This window comes from Parasteatoda tepidariorum, chromosome 2, assembly GCF_982258835.1.
Source record: "Parasteatoda tepidariorum strain Cologne lab strain chromosome 2, Ptep-v5.0, whole genome shotgun sequence".
NCBI lineage: Eukaryota > Metazoa > Arthropoda > Arachnida > Araneae > Theridiidae > Parasteatoda > Parasteatoda tepidariorum.
Genome location: NC_141756.1, coordinates 100026701 through 100048379, shown reverse-complemented (window position 1 = coordinate 100048379; position 21679 = coordinate 100026701). Strand labels below are relative to the sequence as shown.

Here is a 21679-nt window from a genome sequence, read left to right as displayed (position 1 = left end):
GAATAGTTAAAATTGAGAAACAAAATCTAAATCTACAATTAGAATATCATTTCTATCAAAATCATCTTATTAAGCAGAAATAAATTATATCAAACCACAAAACAGAAATAAATTTTTCCGTAGAAACTTATTTATCACTTTTTCAAATTTTATTTAATTTATTTTAAAAAAATTTTTGTTGTCTTTTCTATTTTTTTTAAATATTACAAAACTGAGGATATTTCATTGACGGGGTTTCCCCTTTTTTTATAACACATGCATTGTTCAAACACACAAGTAAAAAAAATTTCTATGAATGCTTTTCTTATGAATTTCATCAATACGATATCAATTCACAAAAGTGTTATCATTAGAGCCCGGATTTTGATTACCTAAAAAATCTCAACAAATGCCCTTAGAAAATACAAAAAATGCCCTTAAAAAGTGTAAAAAATGCCCTTAAAAATGCGAAAATTGAGCTAAAAATGCCTTATGACATGACTTAAATATCGAGTAGAAATATCGAACTAAAACAATGTTTTACTCTATAAAATTATGAGTCATTTCAAAAACTATAAAGCAATGCAATACTTGTTCTACTTTAAATAAAGTTTGAAAAATATTTTATATCCTAAAATAACAACAAAAAAAAGGAAAATATATTGACATAAAAACATTTTAATTTTGTATAGAAACTTTAATGAATATAACAACTTACATCTAATAATATTACTAAATATCAGAATTACATTGGATTATTAAATGTTTTTTGATATTTTGAAATGTAAACGAGTGTCTCTTGTCCGAAAGTAAATTTTTATACCTGGAGAAGCTTCTTTCAACGTCCACTGATGTTATAGGAATGTACTTGAAAAAGACGGTCTCACTTACTGACAATTCTTCTTCAATTTGAAAAGTTGTTGCTTCACCTGTTAGTATCCTAGAGATTTTCTTCATTGTTTGGAAGCCAGTGTTCTTCTCCAAAACTTTGCTCAATTTAGCTGCTACACTTTGTCCTATTTTTCCCCTTGCTTTTTGCAACACTCGACTCACTACATCAATATAATTTATTGCATCTCAAAATTTCAATTCTTGTTTCTCCAAGCTTGTAATTGTCGAAGACACAATAGCAAAATTAGACTTGATAAATGCTAAGTTTCCTTTGATTTTATCAGAAGCGAACACGTTTAGCGCTATCTTAATTGATGCAGCATCTTCTGAATCAAAACTACTGACGATAGACTTCACTATCTTAAAATTTTCACTGTAGTATACACATGCATACAACCAGGTACCCCATCGTGTGATTACTGATTTAGGGGGCAAAGCTGATTAGGAGCAAATGTTTTGAAACATTCTAGAGCATAAATATATGCTCTAGCAAATGTTTTGAAACATTCTTTGAGAGTTACAATATGAAATGTAAAATTATAAGACAAATCTTGCATTTCATGTAGTAAAAATAACCCAAAAAATAATAAAAATTGGAAAAAATTAACAAAAGCCTTAAAAATGCTTTAAAATGCAAAATACGCCGCAAAATTTTAAAAAAATGCGCTATAAATCTAAAAAAATGCTCTAAAAGACAAAAAATGCAAAAAATGCAAATGTCATCAAAGTCCGGGCCTTAATTACCATTTTTAATTTCGTAAACAAATTCTTCAGAACACCAATATTAAAAGTGGAGGAATACACACTTCTTGACGCATATTAATTTTTCTTTGTCCGAAAAATCAAAACTCTCCCGTATAAAAATAAGGTAAAATCTGGCAAATAAATCCGGATGAACTCTGGAATCATATGCAAAAATGGAATAATTATTTTATTATTTCTAATAACTCGTTCAAAAAATACATCGAGGGATTTCACCGTTTCTCACGCTTGGATAAGGGAAAACCTAAAATGTTAATTCCAGCATACTTTAATCGAAATCTTTATCTTAATCTTACTTTAATCTATATGCATGTGCATTGCATATATGTTGATTGAGTACAGTTTCGAATGTTTAATGAATATTATCAAAAATTAACTTTTCTCACCATTGCTAAAAAAAAATTTTCGGGAAGAACATATAGCGAATTTTTATAGTAAGAACTAAAAAGAATTAGGAAAAAAATTTTGAAAACAACTTGTAGATAAAGTTGCAATAGTAAAATGATTAGGTTTAAGCTTTACTCCAAAATAATCAGGAGCAAAATTGCGTAACTACAATAAGAAATGTAGGACATTTTTGATTCAATAATGTTTAACTCAATAACTAAGAATCTGCTAATAGTAAAGAAACTAAAATGAACGTGCGTCCATCACTAGGGTTGGTGAGCGACGCATGTAGGGGAAGAGCTCATATTGCATAAATGAGAAAGGTATTGCTTGTGAATATATCTTGATTGTATCTAGATCATGATATTTGAAGAATATAAAAGGAGTAAAAATTTACCATTCTTTAACGTGATTAAAAATTGAATAGGTAAGGAACAATTGATTTCAGAAGTTAGAGCTATGTCTTTTTTATCGTTCCTGTCTATTTTGCACCATTGCATCATTATATTAGCACTTTATTTACAATAAATAAATATATTTAATTGGATTAAAAAGTAAATCAAATGTGTATTGGCGATCAAAATGGGCTGCAGGTGGCGTAGAGCAAAACTCTCTACCTATGGCAACACTTCACGTGCTTTCCCCATTAGCGTGTGGAGAGTCATAGAGGAAGGAAGTACGTTAGTTTCTCCCTTGATTTTCATATAGATTAAATCCTTTTAAGTTGGAACTAAATGGAACTGAAAACTACATTAAACACAGTTCTAAAGAAAAGTATCACGGAAATTTTAAAAAATATTTTTATTAAATAAAAGGGAAATTATCGCAGTGCATTCCTATAAAACTGAAAAGAGGAGGAGAGGGAAGGGAGCAGGGCTAAAGCCATGAAACCGGTCTTTCCCCAGATGGCGTATGCAAGTGTTGCGATCGCCAATATATATATATATATATATATATATATATATATATATATATATATATATATATATATATATATATATATATATATATATATATATATATATATATATATATATATATATAAGTTCAAAATGAAGAATAAAACAAAGAAAAATTATAGACATATGAAAAAAAGGGGGTGGGAAATAATAAGTAAAAAAAAAAAAAAAACAACAAACAATATTTTATTAAAAAAAAAAAAAGTGAATTGTTAATTAAAAAACCGGAAAAAAAGCCGGAAAAAAAAAGATATAATCTTTTCTTCAGCCCACACGATTATATCCGCAAAACAGAGTGCTTTCTGATATTGTATCAATAAAGCCAAAGCAAAATATATTAATACAATAGTGTGAGGAGCACTCAAAAAAAAATTTTTTTATAAAATAACTACATAAAAATAGATCATAAAAAGTAAATATAACATGTAAAAACAGATAATAAAATAAAATAAAAAGAAAAAATAAAATAAAAAGAAAAAACATTAAAAAGGGGGGACTATAAAGCGAGTAGCAAAATCATAACAACTTACATGGACAGTTATTTTTCAAGAATGATTTAAAAATGTTTTCGCAGAAAGATTGCCAGATTACAAAATATGAAAACAAAAGATGAAAACAAAAGCGCAAATTGAGTGTAACAAAAGGGTTCTAAAGTGTCGTTCTTACTGCACTGCTGAAGTGATTTGTTATTCTGAGTTTTGATTTGTTAGTTACCAAGGATGGGCCCGAAATGGATGTGCACAAGGTAATATTATACTGGATAATTTTAAAAATTGATCATAAATAGTTTTAGAAGATAGATGTTTATTTAAGAAAAAATATAAAAGAGAAAAGAGAAACATAAATTGCCTGCTTTGCAAATAATTTTAGCCGCGGATTTACACGATATGGATTAGTACATAGAAAAATTATTTAAATTATCAAAGAAAAAATTTTAATAGATAATTTTTAACACGGATTTGCCCGAAATGGATTTGCACATGGAATTGTATAAATTAATAAAGAAATTTTTAGCAAACAATTTATCCACGGATTTGCCCGAAATGGATTTGCACATGGAAAAACTGTATAGATTAACAAGGGAAATTATTTAGCAAAGGAATTTTTAGTAAATAATTCTAACCACGGATTTGCCCGAAATGGATTTGCACATGGAAAGATTAACAAAGAAAAAATTTTAGTACATAATTATAGCCACAGATTTGCCCGAAATGGATTTGCACATGGAAAAATTACATAAATTAACAAAGAAATTATTTAGTAAATAATTTTGGCAATGAATTTTGGTCTGAAATGGATTTGCACATGGGAGAATCATAAAAATTAACAAAAAAAAAATGTTTAGAAAATATATCCACCAAAATATACGATTAATTCAATGATTTTATATAAAATTTTATTACATTAGTTGGGTATCCATTGTTTTTTATCAGATTTTGAAAGAGTTTATCGATTTGTATTTTGGATAAATAAATATTACTACATATTCTTTTAATTCTGTTCATTTCATTAAAAGTGGTATTTAAATAGATGCTCCTAGAAACATTAGAATTCCAAGTAACTAGTTTATTAATATTAAAATTAAAATCATTTCTTTTATCGTATAAATCAACAAAGCAGATATTTTCAACTTTCATAATACCCAAATCCAAAAAATTGAAATTAATATTATCATCATGATTACGAAGTAAGATTAATTCCTCAGGGTATATATCACTCAATAAAACAGTAAAATCTTGGAAATTAAAGATAATTAAGTCATCAATATATCTAAAAACAAATTTAATACTCAGAGTAAAATTTTTTTCATAATAATGCAAAAATAAGTTAGCTAAGAGAGATGAATAATTAGATCCCTGTGGTATTCCATTAATTTGAAGAAAGATATCCCTTCCATTGTAAAGATAGTTACTAAAAAGACAAAAATTAATCAGAATTTCCCAATAATCAAAATCGCAACAAAGGATATTTTTAAAATCATGGTAATAATTCAAAAGGACATCTTTTAGTTTAGAAAGGGGAATGCTATTGAAAAGATCCTGGAAATCAAAAGTCGCAATAGAATTAATTTTATTATGTTTAATGAAATCTAAAATCGGTTGATTATTAGTGATTATCCAAGAGAAACCTTCTTTAGTAATATAGTTAATAATCTTATTTAAGTAGTTAGAGAAAATGGTGCCAGGTTTAGTTAAATAAGTATTAGACCCACATGTGATAGTTCTAAATTTTACTGGAATTTTATGAAATTTAGGACTGATAATTAAGTAAGGAAATTGTATATTGCTAATTTTAATTTTTAATCTCTTGTAAAAAGCTAAATTTTTTTTAATGGCAATATTATTATTGAAATTACTAAGTTCAAAATTTTTACTATTTTTTAATTCCGTATTTAAAAGTTCAGCATAGAATTTTTTACAGAATATAGCATAATTATTGTTAGCTTTGTCTATGGGAGTAATTACAAAATGTTTTTGAAGTTGCTTAATTGATTGAACAATATTAGAAAAATTTGTTGAATTGTTATTCTTATTTAAATTATCCTTATTATTGAAAATAAAGTTTTTAAAGTAATAATAAACTTCCCATTTCCATTCTGTTAGCATACCTAAAGGTAAAGAGAATCTATTTGATATCTTTAAACAAAAACTATTGAGATCATTAAGAAAGTATTTTAGAATCTTATTGATTGATATATGGTAAATGGGTCTAAATTTTGTGCCTTTTATCATTAAATTCCTAAGTTCCAAGTTTTCTATAATATTTAAATTACCAGTGATAATATGTTTATGATGTTTATCAACAAAATCAAAATATTTATCCTCCTCACAGTGACATTCATAATCGGATATATTAATACTCCCTAAATTTTTGCTTATATCATTATAGTTAAAAATGGTTCTACCAAGTGATTTGTTATATTTAAAACTTTTAATAATGTTAAAATCTTTTAATGGAAATAAAGCTTTAAAATTTTCAAAAATGTTGTGAAATTTGATCTTATCGAAAATAGGATTTTGAAAGTTAATAACGAAATATAAATTATCTAAACTTTTTGCTCATTTTGGCTTATATATATATATATATAATATATATATATATATATATATATATATATATATATATATATATATATATATATATATATATATATATATATATATATATATATATATATATATATATATATATATATATATATATATATATATAAGTTCATAACGAAGAATAAAACAAAGAAAAATAATAGACATATGAAAAAAGGGGGGGGAAATATTAAGTAAAAAATAACAAACAACAGTTTATTAAAAATAATAATAAATAAAAAAAATCAAAAAAAAAAAAAAAAAAGAAAAAAAAAATTTAAAAAAAAAAAAAAATCATGAAATGTTAATTAAAATACCGGAAAAAAAAGGATATAATCTTTTCTTCAGCCCACACGATTATATCCGCAAAACAGAGTGCTTTCTGATATTGTATCAATAAAGCCAAAGCTAAATAAATTAATACAATAGTGTGATATATATATATATATATATATATTTATATATATATATATATATATATATATTTGGAAACCTTTATTCATTGTAAACAAATTCATCTCCTTCGTAAAGTATCAATAGCTGAATAAAATTTGAAACCCCATGCCGCTAAAATGAAGAAAAAAATCGGTCTTTTCTGGACAATTTGCAAGCGTCGATTGAGACGAACTTTATAAACCTTAAATATTATTCAAATACGCCAAAAATGGATGAATATAGGTCTAGGTAGCTAAAAAAAAAAACTATGTAAACATGAACAACGATTAAGCTATAACGATACCAATGATGATGTAATCAGCCAATAAGATTTATATCTTTAATTACTAGGGCTGCTAAGCAGCTTCATCCGAGCGGGTGTCTTTTTAAGCAAAAATAGATAGTCTAAAACGTTTAGTAATAACCAAATAAGCAACAGCTTAACAAATGACAGAATTTGTTTACAGTTGATTAAAATTAAAATTGCTGCCTCTCAACTATTGAAACTTGCTGAAGAAGACTAATAAAAGCGTATTGTTTTATAATACTCGTTATTTTGTATTTTGATTCTATAAATAATGAATTTTAGAATATTAATTTTTTATTAGTTTCATTGTGTTTATGCGACCAATGTTTTCAAGTAGCATTATTTATTATGCGTTTTTGGGATATTTATTTATATCTGTTCACGATAACTACAATCGTTAAGGTGGCAAAAGGTTTCAGAGCTCGAAAAGATTATAAATTAAGAAGTAAATAAATTATGTTTTGGTTTTCCGAAGTGGCTACGAGTTATGCCCTTTAAGTTTGATCTTTCTCTTATTTTTTTCCTTAATTCCTTTCGTGTAACTGCCTGGAAGTCACCCAAAACTGGAAATTATTTTTACGAACATGCCGATACTGAACTCCTCCATGCATTTCAATTCAAACGTTAATAGCCGATTCTTTTAACTTTGCTTTTAATGAATGAAAAGTATTTAAAACATGCATGATAATATTCATTATTTATGACACATAAAATGATAGAATTACTGCATACACTAAATTCAATTTTCAGCACATGTGGCAGGTGATTAAATGCCAACTTTATTTGTAAGTGGTGTGGTAATTTTAAATTTTCTCTAAAGCAACCACTTTTTTTATTTTCTTCTTTCAGACACATTTTCAGTGAGATTGAAAATAAATTATAAGCAAATAAAAGAGCAAGATATTTGTTAAGTATGATGACATTTATTTATCTTGATTGTGTTTTTTTAAACATTGTTTCTTTATAATGAAAGTCAAAGACATTTTAAACTTATTTAATTAATTTTGAAAGGTTTACTAGAAAAATATTTCTAATTACTCTTGTTTAAATAATAAGCGTAAAACAAGCATAAGTTTTACTATTATTCAGAAAATAAATTCGCTACTAATCAGGGGTCTGTTTAGAGGAAATTTGGGTCCGTTAGCGGACCCTTCACAAAATATCTTTTCATCAAAACGGACCCTTCACAAAATATTTTAACTTAAAAACGGACCCTTCATAAAATGATTTTTCTTTTAATTGGACCCTTCACAAATTTGTTTATCTTCATTATTGTTTTGTTAATCGAATAAACCCTTCCCAGGACAGAAAACAAGAAAGATGGATGTAAACGAATTAAGTTTTGTCTTCGGCAGACGATTCTTCCATTATTCGCCCGAAATGAATATTCTCCGTTCAGCAGTATAGGCTAAATATCAAATGTTGCATCTCTTATTTAGAAGCAGCAATTGCTGTTTAGTTTTGAAAATTTAATTTTTTTATTATAATTTTACAGTGCCGAGCATAATCTTGTATCTATTTACAATTTAAAAAGTCCTTGAAAAAGTTTTTTGCAATAACCGGACCCTATTTGCACCAATTCATAAAAGCGGACCCTAGTTGAAAGAATGTGAGTAATTTTTTCACAATTTCACGAAAAACGGACCTTTCACAAAATGTCTGAACAGACCCCTGCTAATAGAATATTAGATAAATGTGATGGTTGTGATTCAAATTGGATAAAATCTAATACTCTTGAGGATTTTTATTAAGCTACTGTATTCATTTAGCACAGCTGAAAAAAATTTCTGTTACTTTATTGTTAATATTTAAGATCAATATGAAAAGGTTTTTGGCTCAAAGGTTGTAGGCTGGGCATCACTGCTCTATAAGCAGATTGAAAATCTTTAATTTTTTTTTCTTAGAAAAGTCAAAAAAATTTTTTAAATTGTTCATTGAAATTATGGTTTTCTGAAATATTTAATAATTATTCGGTTACTCTTTCTATTCTTTAAGTTTGATGCATAAGATATTAAATGTTTGTTTTTTTTAAAAAATGAAGCTCAAATATTTAAAAAAATCCTTATGAAATAATGTAATATCAATTTGACTTTTGAAGTTTCAGTAGAAAAATCTATTTGTTTAATCAGTAATGTTTTTTTTTTCGATTGTAGAAAAATAATGTCTGAGGATTACACAGAAGTATTTTCTGTTTATCAGAAACATATGGAGGAAGAAGAAAACCTGCGTGAGGTATGTCAAGCAAAGTTTAACTCAATACAGCTTTTTTTTTTTTTTTTTGCGTTCAATTCTAATACTTCTTTATTATTATTGTTTTAGACAATCCGAACTCAAGTGAAAGAGATGGAACAATTAAGCAGAGAAATTATAACTTTGTTGCAAGGAGTTCACAAACCTAAAGGCTTGTCCCAATGTAAGAAAAGATTCTATTTCTCTCTCTCTCTCTTTTTTTTATAACTAGCAATCAATAATTTAAGTATTTATTTGATTTTCAATCTCTGCTTTTATCCAATTTATTTATCCCCAATAACTGAATTTAATCAGTTCAATTATTTATTGCATTATTTAAATGTGCTGAACTGCTTTAAGTTAAAAAATGCATCTTAATTTTAGAAACATATGTTTAATGCTTTTTCATGTGGCAGCAAGGGATACTTTCCATTAATCCTAAAATTTAAATAAATCACATTTACATTTTAAAATTCCAACATTTCATTTTAAATTACATTTTAAAATTCAAACATTGTTAAAAATATAATTTTTTTAAAAAAAGAGTTGTTGCTTTAATAGCTTTAATTAGAATATTTAGTGAAAATTTCTGATCTTTACATTTTTCAGTTTCAAAAATGCCCTAAAGTAAGTAAAATATAATAATTTTTAAGTAATTTAATAAATATTTTTACTTCTTGCAATGTGTTGCATGAGATTGTAGCTAAAAGCAGAGTTCATTCTAGGCAAAAAAAAAAAAAGGGCAGGGTGCAAAAGTTTAAAAAAAGGGCATTATTATTCTAAAAAGGCAATAATTTCTTTCCATGGGCTTTACACGTTCTATTAAAAAACATTGTCAATTAGTAAAAGAATTTTTTTTTACTTTACTAAAAGTAGCAAAGCAATCATATTAATTACTAATTTTCATTAATAAATTAACATATGTATCAAATTAATGAGCTAATTAGCTTGGTAATTTATTTAAAATGCATGCATATATTAATAAAATAATAAATGCATGTTTTTAAGTGTCTGTAGTTATGAGTTAATAATTAAAATGATTAATAATAATTATGATTTAATGGTAGTGGAAGTAACTGCAAACTTTCAAAGACAAGTGCAACAAGGGGATGTTTTGGCTATTTTTCCTTTCTCATATAAATCTATGTATTGACAGCAGTGACAAACTAAATAAAAAGAGTTAAAAATAAAAGTTTGAGAAATCCACTGTAGAGTTTGGGGGGAAAATAAAGCATTGAGGAAAGAAAGGGCAAAAAGGGTATGGAGTCTTATTACATCAGGACACTAATTTACTTCAGGGGCAACAGGGTGGATTCTTTTGACTAAAAGGGCAGCAGGGTGCTGCGCCCTGTTTACCCTGCCTAGAATGAGCTCTGCTAAAAGTAAAAGGATTTCTATATAATCTGTCTTTGAGCCAAAAATTGTTTTAGATCTTATTCAATGCTTAATATGGAAACTAACACAAATGGAGAAACAACTTCTTGAATACATTATGCAATATTGCAATATTTTTGCTTTAAATTTTGAATTTACTTTCAAAAGCTTGACTACCTGGAACGTTCTTGAAACAATAATGGAACATCAATAGCAATGTTCTTTTTAATAAAAGGTTAATTGCTATCAATGTTTACAAAAAGTAATGATGATAAACGAGAAAAAAAATTAAAACTAAAAAGCTGTCTGTAATAAATTATTAAAATACATAAAAATAACCAAATAAAAGGAAGCTTATAATCCTTCTACGAAAGAATTGATGATTATATGATAATGAATTTCATTTAAAAAAACTTCAAGTTGGCGTAAATCAAAACAACATTTAACATGCTCCTAATAAATCATCCATTTTTGCTAATTATCTTATTTTACACTTGATCTTTAAAGTATCACTAACCTTGTTTTATCCCTATTTTTTTTTCTCATGAAATAAAGTTAACAGGTGACAAAAATTACTGAAAATTTTTTCACTTTAAATTTTACTCAAAAGTACTATTTTATTTTTTCAAAGCTATGATGTAAATAGAATATGAATGTTACCTAAGCAGTTATTACACTAATAAAAATTCATTATATTAACTCTGTTCAAATTTAATATTGTTTTAGAAATTAACACTTTTTTTTATCTAACCTGAGAAAAAGTTATAATTTAATAGATGCCCTATAATTTTTGATACGCTTTCATTTTAATGCTCTTGTGATTAAAATTGCTTTTTGAAAACCAATTTAAATTTAACTTTATTATAAATTAATGTTTATAGTGCATTAAAGCTATCGCTAATATTAATAAATATGGTTGCTTGTTATTAGTTTTATTAGATAATTTAATTCTGGCTCTATTAATCTATGATGAAATAGAAGTGAATTTTCTTTTTCATTAGTAACTTATAAAATTACCAAAATTAGCAAATTATTACTATTATTATTATTTTTTTTTACAGAAACTATTGTAAGCTCATTAACAGTCCAACTACCTTCATACAAATAATAATTTATCCATGTTCATTAGAGAAATATTGTTCCTAAGATAAAACTTTTGAATAAGCGCCAATCATTTTACATATTTGATGAAATTCTTGCGAGTCTGCATGGGTTCGGTAAGATTATTGCACTCTCATGTGCAACTCTGCTGCATTTTGCAAGATATTCTCAATTTTAGGCTTCATTTTCCACCCCCTCTGATATTGAACTGAAAAATCTCTCGATCTTTTTATGGTGGATAGTATAATAAAAAAAGGAGTTTTTTGTTAGAAACTAGTTATTTTATCATGATCATGTAAAAGTCTTAAAAAATTATTTTGCATTTTTTTAATGTATATGGTGCTTAAAATATTTTTGAGTGTTTAAAAAGTACTTAAAATGTGCTTATTTTCTGTTGAAAGATTTGGCTACTCACCCTGATTATGGAATTGAAGTACAAATTTTATTTTAGTATCCGAATTGTGCGATAAAGCTAGAAGATTGTTTGATACGGTACGGAGTCAATATGCTGGTTTACAGAAATTAATTCCTGTTGATGAGTTTTACAGGTTCGTAAACAATTATACAGTCTATATGTATATACAGTAAAAGTCTATTATGACAGTTAATTATAGCCCATAAAATTGTCGTTATAAGTAAATGCATGTATTTAATGTTAAAATACCAATAAAAATAGTAAAAAATGAAATAGACATATTAACCTTTTTTATTTTGCATTACTATTTTAAATTTGAAATATATATCTAGAGTAGGCAATTTTTGGCTGCAGAAAGTAGACTAAATTATTTTCTCTCTACTTTATAAAAGGCAAGAAAGACAGGAATGTTTGAGCAAGTTTATGAGTTGTTGAATAAAAAATGTGATGTCATTTCTGGAGATAAGAGAAAGGATTAATCAAAACCCTTCTGTCTTCACATTCTATATTTTATTTTATTTTATAACCGTCGTTAAACAGCTGATCCAATTTTTGGGTTTACGACTACTAATGTACAGCTCCCTAGATTTGTAATTTTGAACCCAATCCAGAAGACAAGGGTACTCCTTGATCAAGTATTGGAAGAAATTTGACTTTGTTTAGGACTTTTTTATGGAATTAACCTGCATTTGCGTTACATAGAGAGGAAGACCACAATTAGCTTGAGGGCAGGGAAACTCTAACCCATGATCCATCTACCACTGAGGATATTTCATTGGAGGGTACTCATTGGAAGACGAACACTCTATCCCCTGAGCCATCACGGCTCCTTCTTATTCTATGAACTATATTTTAAAAACAGTGGTAGAGCGCAATGAATTACAGACGCACCATCAGCTGGTTCATGATTTTTTCATCCTCTGAAATCAAACCGAAAAATATCTCGATCTTTTTATGGTGGCTAATACAATCAAGAAAAGGTCTTTCTCAGAAACTAGTTATTTTATCATGATCTTTGAAAATTATTTTGCATTTTGTTTTTGTATATAGTGCTTAAAAATATTTTTTGAGTGCTTAAAAAGTACTTAAAAGGTGCTTATTTTTTGTTGAGAGATTTGGCTACGCACCCTGTTTTCTGTATCCACAAAATTCTGCATGATTTTGTATGGATTGTTACATGACAAAGTTACATTCAATATAATCAATACATCATGTAGACTTATAAATTGCATAATTTTTTATCAGTTATTTAAGGGATATATGAATATCAACTAAAAGGAGTTTGATCCAATTATTTTCGATTATATGCTGTATGAAATGTATTTATATTAATGAAATCGGTATTTTTAGTTATAATTAAATTCTTATTCATTTAGATATCATGAACATTGGAGGTATGTGACTCAACGTTTAATATTTTCTGCAGCTTTCATTGTCTTCTTAGAATCAGGAAAACTTCTTACCAGAGAGGTAGCAGCAGAATATTTGGGAAGTTAGTGTCTTTTATTTACAAATCTTAGTAAGTAAATAAAAAAAAATGTGAAAATAAATTTAAATCTCAGTCTTCTTACTGAATCTCTATTAAGTTTTAGTTTTAGAAAATAGTTGCCAAACTTTTATGTTAAATTTTTTTTTTTTTTTTTGCTGTTGCTGTAGTCGCATGCAAAAATTTCAATTTAAATACAACGTTGACTTAAAAAATGAAGATTTAAAATTTGTCAGAAAAAAAACGCTTTTCATCAAAGATCTCTAGTATTGAATCTTCTTACATTATTCATTTTTATAATTCAGTATCACATTCCTTGTCTCGGGAATTGTTTACTAATTAAGTATTTTCAAGTAGGTCCAGAGCAGTAGAAAATCACATTGTGGGGAAAGAGATTTTTAACAACCTTCACCTGTCGTAAGGTATCCCTAGATTGAATCGAGTTAGCATAGTCTTATATACTAGTGAATTGATGTTTAATAATAGTAGTGGTAGTTACTCCACAACTTTAATGTTTTTACCTACCGTTTTATAAATTTAAGGAATTAATTACGATTTTATAATTGCAGGAGTTAGTACCTGATGAGCTGTCTTCTAATCATATGAAGTTCATTAGGCTTTTTAGTCTTACTTAACTGTATTTGTTATTGAAATTTTTAGTGCTCTTAAGTTATTTCATGGAATAAACCTCAATAATTTTTAAAAGAAAAATTTGAAGAAGTATTGATTGCGGGACTTTTAGTTTTTTTTTAAATACTTAGCAAGTGCAGTAGAATATAGTTTTATGTCATATTCGTTATTTCAAAAATTTAATTCATATGTTTATCATTTAATTTCAAAGCAATTAGAGACCATAGACTAATTTACTTCGGACAAAAATATTTAGCTTCGAAACTAACTGTATTTTCATTTCAAAATTATTAAAACTATTGCTTAATCATTTGATGGAAGAAATATTGAACCTAATTACAAATTCCATTCCAATTTATTCAAAGATTATTTATGGATGTATTTAGTTTTCCTGGTTTGCCAAGTTCTCTATTTATCTTTATCAATTCAGTGTGATAAATGATGTTAATCTTTTGAATGTGTTATCTGTATTTAGAGCTTTAAAAGGCATCAAATTACTTTTCTAATGTAAGTGTAACTGACTGTAATTTTAAATTAATTTTTTTTCTTCATGTAATTGAATAAATAATTATTAATTTAAATAGAGTGAGTAATTCTGTATTAAATATATCTATAATTATTCAAAAAATTCTGATATGGTGACTTAAAATATCAAGAATAGAGTTCTTTGCCAAAAACATGTTATTTTATCTTGATTAACTAAAGTCCAAAAATGTTTTTGCAGTTCGTTGATTTTATGTATATATAACTTTGTAACTTTGAACAAAAGGAAGAAAAAACTTTATTTTTGTGCATTATCTAAATTTGATTTTTTTTTAAAGTGTTTAAAAATATGCTTTGAATGCCTAAAAGTTTTTCATTTTTTTGTTGAAAAATCTGGCTACACACACTGGGTTAATACCCCAAGAACAATATTTTTTTTAAAATTTACTTTTTGTCAGAAATTTTTTTAATTAATTATTTTTCATTTGAATTTGTAGTAAGTTGTAATCCTGCTGATGGATTTCACATAGAACTTGATGATTTTCTTTTGGGTCTCTTGTTGTTAGCTGAAGAACTGGTAAGTTATTAGCTGAAGAATTAGTATTTTTGCAGTCTAAAACTGCTTTTGCACTTAAAAAAAGTAAAAAACTCAGTGGCGCAACAGCCCATAGAGGGCCAAGGCCTACTGTGCCCATTTTATTATTATTATTTTTTTACCTTGGGCTCTAGGATGCAGGAGCAGTTGTTGCGGTTGGATGGTCAACAGAACGCAGAACCGCCAGTGTTTAGTCCCCAAGCGTGCTTGGTACTCATTTTATTGACCCACTGAAGGGATAAAAGGTTGAGTCAACCTTGTCCAGCTTGGGGATTGTACCCTAAAAAATAATATAGTCAATAAAGAAAGGTTTTTTTTTTACTTTGTCGTGCATCCATTCATTAATTTTATCTTTTAAATTTTAATTAAACTGAAGATTAGTAAATGTTTTCATGAGTTGATGAATTCAGTCACATTGATGGCAGAAACCTCATCACTGACATCTTCATGGCCTTCTAAAAAATGCGAACAGCCATCACACTAAAGGCTGTCTTGAGAATAGTAAAATTTCAACTACAAACCTGATGGCAATGCATTTTGCACTACACATGGAAAAAAATGAGTTTCAAGAAAATGTTTGTCCATGTTCCCGAATTATTGTAGACAATGGGATATCTGGAAGTGATGTAGTGTGGGTATCTCAATCCTGATTAGTTGTTGAAACGTGGCATTTGTTTACGTTAGCAACTATTCTTTCCATTCTATTTCGAGTAAGCCTAGTCCGTCAAGTACCAATTCTCTTAAGTAACTAGCCTATATTCTTTTACACAAATTTCAATTCTTTCACTATATATTTACACAAAGACAGGCACAAAGCCATGTAGGGCATAAACAAAATTATTATCCATCGAAGTTGCCAGATACACAAAACAAAATTATATCACGGTTACAATAAAATACACAAGCAAATAATAAATCAAAGTTAAGTAAAAATAGTTGATGAGAAAGGATTATATGTCAACAAATTCGATGTGCGATAGGGTATTTAATGAACTTGACGTTAATTAACATTCTAAGTTATGCAGAGAAACTTAGCTCAACTTAAAGACGCCATTTTGCTGATAAAGATTCGCTGGCGCTGACGTCATAGGTCGCATGGCTGGGTATCGGTTGTCTTTTTCTTTTTAGAGTGCAAGTACCTAATTGAGTAATTTTCACATGGTTAAACTTACCATCCGCTTGACTGATCCCAACCAGTCTGCAGGGCTGGAAGGTGAATAATACTGTTTAAAAAAACATCCAACAACATCAAGATTTTAAAAAAAATCTTGCACTATTCATTTGAGAATTAAACTTGAGTACAACAATTGTCTGCTATATATAATAAAAATTTTAAGATTTAAAGTATTTCATTGAAATATTTTGTTTAAGGAATAAATATTTTGAGATGTGAAATTATATATATGTATTTAGATTTAAAAAAAATTTTAAAACAATTTAAAAAGATTTTTAAAAAATTTATCGCGCTATTCATTTGAGTATTAAACTTGAGTAGAACAATTTTCTGCTATGTATAATAAAGATTTTAAGATTTAAAATATTTCATTGAAATAATTTGTTTAAGGACTAAAGGTTTTGAGATGTGAAATTATATATATATATTTTTAGATTTAAAAAAAATTTAAAAAGATTTTTAAAAAATTTCTTCCACTATGAGTATGAAACTTGAGTACAAAAATTTTCTGCTATATATAATAAAGATTTTAAGATTTAAAATATTTTGTTTAAGGAATAAATATTTTGAGATGTGAAATTATAGATATATTTTTAGATTTTTAAAAAATTTCTCACACTATTCATTTGAGTATGAAATTTGAGTACAACAATTTTCTGCTATATATGATAAATATTTTTAAGCTTTAAAATATTTCATTGAAATATTTAGTTTAAGGAATAAATAGTTCGAGATGTGAAATTATATATATATATTTTATTCGTAGAGCCGTCTTTCTTTAAATTGTGCAACTCATGGAGATTACAAGAAGCCAGTGCAAATTGCTGAATTTGTCTCTGAAATGAATGTTGGATTCCGTCTATTGAATTTGAAAAATGACCTTCTGAGAAGAAAGTTTGATGGTCTTAAGTATTGTCTTAAAAAAGTTGAAGAAGTTGTGTATGACTTATCTATACGAGGTTTGAAATCAACTCAAGAAAGTGATTCAAAAACTGCATAATATTTTTAATATTGTAATCAGCATTTTTCTTTGATTTTATTTTTTTCATTTATAGAAAATAAACAATTTTTTTAATTGTTAATCATTATTTTGTAATTATTTGTTATCACAAGTTATTACCTGCCAAGTTTCCTTTTTTTTTTTAAATACAGATTCCCATATTTTGCAAATTTCTCTATCAAGACTATGAAGGGAAATTTGTATAAGTTAAAAATTAAATCTTGTTGGTTAAAGGAAGAAAGAAAAAAAAGTCTTTGATCTTATCAAACTTATTTAGAGGAATGTTTATAGTTATATGTAGATTATAAAATATTTATAATTACTAATTTGAATAATGAGAAATATCAAGGGAAAAAATGCTCTTCTCTGCAAAGAATTTAAAATTATAAATTTAGAGTTCATAATTGTCCTGATTTTCCTGATAGGAAATATCATGTGCCTATTTTTCCTTATTTTTACCTTTTTGTCCTGATGTAAGTGATTTTCATGTATAATTAGAATATCATAATTTCTATGAATATAAATTAAGATTTTAAGAATCTAAAGATTTTCAATAATTTTTATTTTAATTAATAATGCTTGTAGAAATATCAAAATTCAATTGTTCAGGTTTTTAACATTGTTTTAGGCTTCTGTAAAAAAAATTTCTTCCTTGCTGTTGAAATTTTTTCTCAGTAAGCCCGACTCCTAACTGCAAAGTAATGTTAAAGATAAACGTAACATTTTTAAATAGAAATTTTTTTCTTTCTCTTCTGTCCAATTACAGTGAAAAAATTGTTTTTAATTTCGTATACTTTTCATTTCCTTTACTGCAAAATTGAAAGTACTGGTCCATTTCCTTTAAAGTAATAGTTTTCTTCCTTAGTTTTTTATTTATTTATTTTGATATTTGTTTCCAGTTTATGATGTATTACATTTTCTTGTTTAATTTTAAATGCAGTTTATCTTTAGGATGCAGATTATCTACAATTAAGTTATGAATTATTTTATTGTTGTATAAAAATAACGACATCTATCAATTTTCTTATAAATTATTTTTTAGTGTTTCAATATTGAGAAATTCATTTCCCAATTCAAAATTCAGATTCCACGATTTCTCACTGTATGAACATATGGGCAAAATCGTATTGTTTTTTAAATTCACTTCTAATCAACTCTCTAAATTCTTATTTAAAAATTTTAAGCATCATCCATTTTATTTAAAAAAAAAATTTTTATTTATTTTTTTAAGTTTGAGGACAATTGAATATGTCACACAAAACAAAATTTTCAAAGTGATGGATACAATACTTTTTTAGCTGTTTGTTTCCCCTTCCTAAAAATAGTCTAAGGTGTATATTGTACCAAAAAATGTCCTGATTTTTATCTTGAACCACTACTAAACTAAACTAAACTCAGTGGCGCGACAGCCCATAGAGGGCCAAGGCCTACTGTGCTCTTCTCAGTTTTCTTGGACTCTGGGATGCAGGAGCAGATGTTCCGGTCATCCGAGCGTGGAACCCCCAGTATTTAGTTCCCAAGCATGCTTGGTACTCATTTATTGACCCACAGAAGGGATGAAAGGCTGAGTCAACCCTGCCCGTCCCGAGGATCGAACCTGGGACCTGTGGCATAGCAGTGCGAAGCGCTACTGCTCAGCCACCGGGCGTCATCTTGAACCACTACTAAGCCTGTAAATAATTAAGTTATATATTTTATTAAAAATAACTCTTTTATGCTCGCATTTCAAAACCAAATATCTTAACTAAATTATAATGTTAGTTAAAAAAGATTAGGCAAAGGAATTTAACTTAATATTTAGTTTCTTAGTTCACAAATAATCATTGAAGATTCTTGTGTATCGCATGGGTGTCACTATGAAAAAATTTTGAGACTGAACTTATTTTTTGACCAATTAACAGGATCTAGTAGCTCTATTTTTAAAAAAATTCAGAAATTTATAGGACACTTTCCATGAGAATAGTCCATATATTATGCAAATGTTTGATTATTTTTTCTGAAAACATATTTTTCTTTTTATTGTTTTATTTTTTACAGAAAAAAAAAACTAACCTTGTATATATTTTTTTTTTGTTGCATTACTTGCTGAATTACACCACTAATCTTTTCTTGGAGTTTTTCATATTGTCACATAAAAAAAATTAAATCAGTCCAGAAAGTTAGAAATTTATTAAGAACCTGCAAACATACTGGGAACAAGGTAACTGGCGTTTTGGCTTGAAACACCTGATCTTTTGTAGGACTAAATAACAGAACAGGAAATGGCAAATTAGAACATTCTAGAAGATACAGGAAAAATGAATAAAAACTTCAATTACATTTATAGATTTTTATATTATCTTCGAGCTCAGAGGATCAAAATCGTTATCTTTGTCTCTCCAGGGCAACGACTCTAACCTCAACAAATGCTGACACACGTCAATATTTCTACTTATTTTACACTTTACTATTAATATTTTGTCCAAAATCTACCAATTTAATATTTAGAAAAATATAATCTTAATTTAACTTTGCCCATTATCTTAAAATGTTTTAGAAAAAACACAAACTCGAGCGGATGTTGTAATTCAGTCAATCCCATTCTTTCATTTTAATGTGATATCATTGCATGATCATTTTGCGATAATTATAAAAAACCATGTTTTCATAATAATGTTTTCATGAAGTGATATTTTCATTTATTTTATCATAAAACAATCTTTATATATTTTTAAAGGAAAAGTTTATATGTAAATAATAACTTAATTTAGAAAACAAATCTAAAATAAATATTTATTGGTCAGAAAATCTGTGAACTGATTTTTGACGATTTCAGTCCTCAGGACTGAAGAGTGGCGCTCATAGATCATAGGATGTTCATCATATGCTCACAAGTGTGATAGATCTTGTTCTCTCCTTAAAATGATTTTGCACAGATTCAAATTTATTTGATAAAATTTATTTCCTAAACTGTTTTGTTATAATGTAGAACGTAATTTTAAATAAAATGCCTTTTGTCATAAGCGTACAAAAAAAAAGAGAAATATTGGAAATTAATATTTAATTCAGATTAATGTTTATGCTTTCAGGAAAAGTTTTGATAGTCTCAGATATTTCGACTATTGACTTCACAGCTCTGGTTCTTAGTTCGGAAAAAAATTTGGGTTTCACAGGCTTTTCTTCTTGCTAGTAGGAGACAAGTGAAACTCCAACCGGGACAACCTGGTTGGTAAGGCACTGGGCCCATGTTCAAGAGGTCGTGGGCTCGATCTCCGTCAGCCGAAGACTCCCCGTGTAGTAAATGGTGACTGATGCACGTTAAATCTGTCGAGTCTCAAAGTCCTCCATGTTCCTATAACAAATCATACCTCTGGGGATACTGATCCAGGAGTTTCCTTGTCTTCTGGATTGGTTAAAAATTACAGGGCTACGGAGATGAACATTAGTAGTCGTAAACCCAAAATTAGGTTGACTGTGTTCAACGACGGTTATTAAATAAAATAAAATCAATCTTTCAGAAATGACTAATTTCTCATCTTAGGAAGTTTACATGTATATATTTTGTTGTTTTATTTACAATATTTTTAAGGGAGCCGTGATGGCTCAGGGGATAGAACATTCGCCTTCCAATAAGGTGAACCGGGTTCGAATCCCAGCAATGGCTGGTTGATACGAATTCCGCATTTGGCTTGCACCTACCACAGTGCTGACGTAAAATATCCTCAGTAGTAGACAGATCTGACCGTCCCCTTGTCATCAGGCTAACCGTGGGAAATTTTCATGGTTTGTCATTTCAAAGGCGGGTTAGTACCATCAAAAAGTCCTCCACGTAGGCAAATTTCTCGCAATACCTGATCCAGGAGTTCCCTTGTCTTCTGGATTGGGTTCAAAATTATAATGCTACGGGGTTAAACATTAGTAGTCGTGAACCGAAACAATTGTGTCGGCTGTTCAACGTACAGTTATAAAATAAAATAAAATACTTTTAAGGAGAAAGGATTCAGAACACATTCAATGATTTTCTTCTGTACACTTCAATGTGTAAAATCGAGTTTTATATCTATTGATTAGTGCAGATTTTGTTGAATATTTTCAGCTGATTTCGACTTACATTGAACCGGATCATATGTGAATAAAATAGCTTTTGGTAATTTACGTTACATTTTCGTCAAAAAACATGTTTTTCATACTCGTCTCAATAACTTCAGTTTCCCGCTGGTCAGGGTAACCAGTAGAAGTTCTTGCAGTTTTCTTTACCATTTGATACATTTACAGGTAAGTTTTACTTTAAATTTTTTTTCTTCTCAAAGCAGAGTTAGTTTATTGTCAGAATTATTCTTAAAAAAAAGGATAGAGTTTAACGGCTAATACATCTATATGTGTGTTTTGTTCAATGCTTACTAATTC

At 27.7% G+C, this 21679-nt stretch overlaps 1 protein-coding gene across 3 annotated transcripts; it reads left to right on the top strand.

Moving 5' to 3' along the window:
* The first annotated feature begins 6708 nt into the window (after nucleotides 1-6708).
* Nucleotides 6709-17375, top strand: trsn (translin). Of its 3 annotated transcripts, XM_087157866.1 has the most exons (8): nucleotides 6905-7030; nucleotides 7656-7717; nucleotides 8960-9038; nucleotides 9126-9219; nucleotides 11962-12058; nucleotides 13302-13417; nucleotides 15022-15101; nucleotides 17060-17375. In XM_087157866.1, the coding sequence occupies exons 3-8, from the start codon at nucleotides 8967-8969 to the stop codon at nucleotides 17291-17293; spliced, it is 693 nt and encodes a 230-aa protein (XP_087013992.1). In that variant the 5' UTR covers nucleotides 6905-7030; nucleotides 7656-7717; nucleotides 8960-8966; the 3' UTR covers nucleotides 17294-17375. The 3 variants fall into 3 exon arrangements, with proteins under 3 accessions (XP_087013991.1, XP_087013992.1, XP_087013993.1); XM_087157865.1 differs by lacking the exon at nucleotides 7656-7717 and having other exon boundaries at nucleotides 6709-7030; XM_087157867.1 differs by lacking the exon at nucleotides 7656-7717 and having other exon boundaries at nucleotides 6916-7251.
* Nucleotides 17376-21679: the final 4304 nt, after the last annotated feature.

Coding starts and splice junctions, on each gene's coding strand:
- trsn (XM_087157865.1), top strand. CDS start 8,967: ATGTCTGAGGATTACACAGAAGTATTTTCTGTTTATCAGAAACATATG. Junction 12,059..13,301: donor CCTGTTGATGAGTTTTACAG/GTTCGTAAACAA, acceptor TTATTCATTTAG/ATATCATGAACATTGGAGGT. Junction 13,418..15,021: donor AGCAGCAGAATATTTGGGAA/GTTAGTGTCTTT, acceptor TTGAATTTGTAG/TAAGTTGTAATCCTGCTGAT.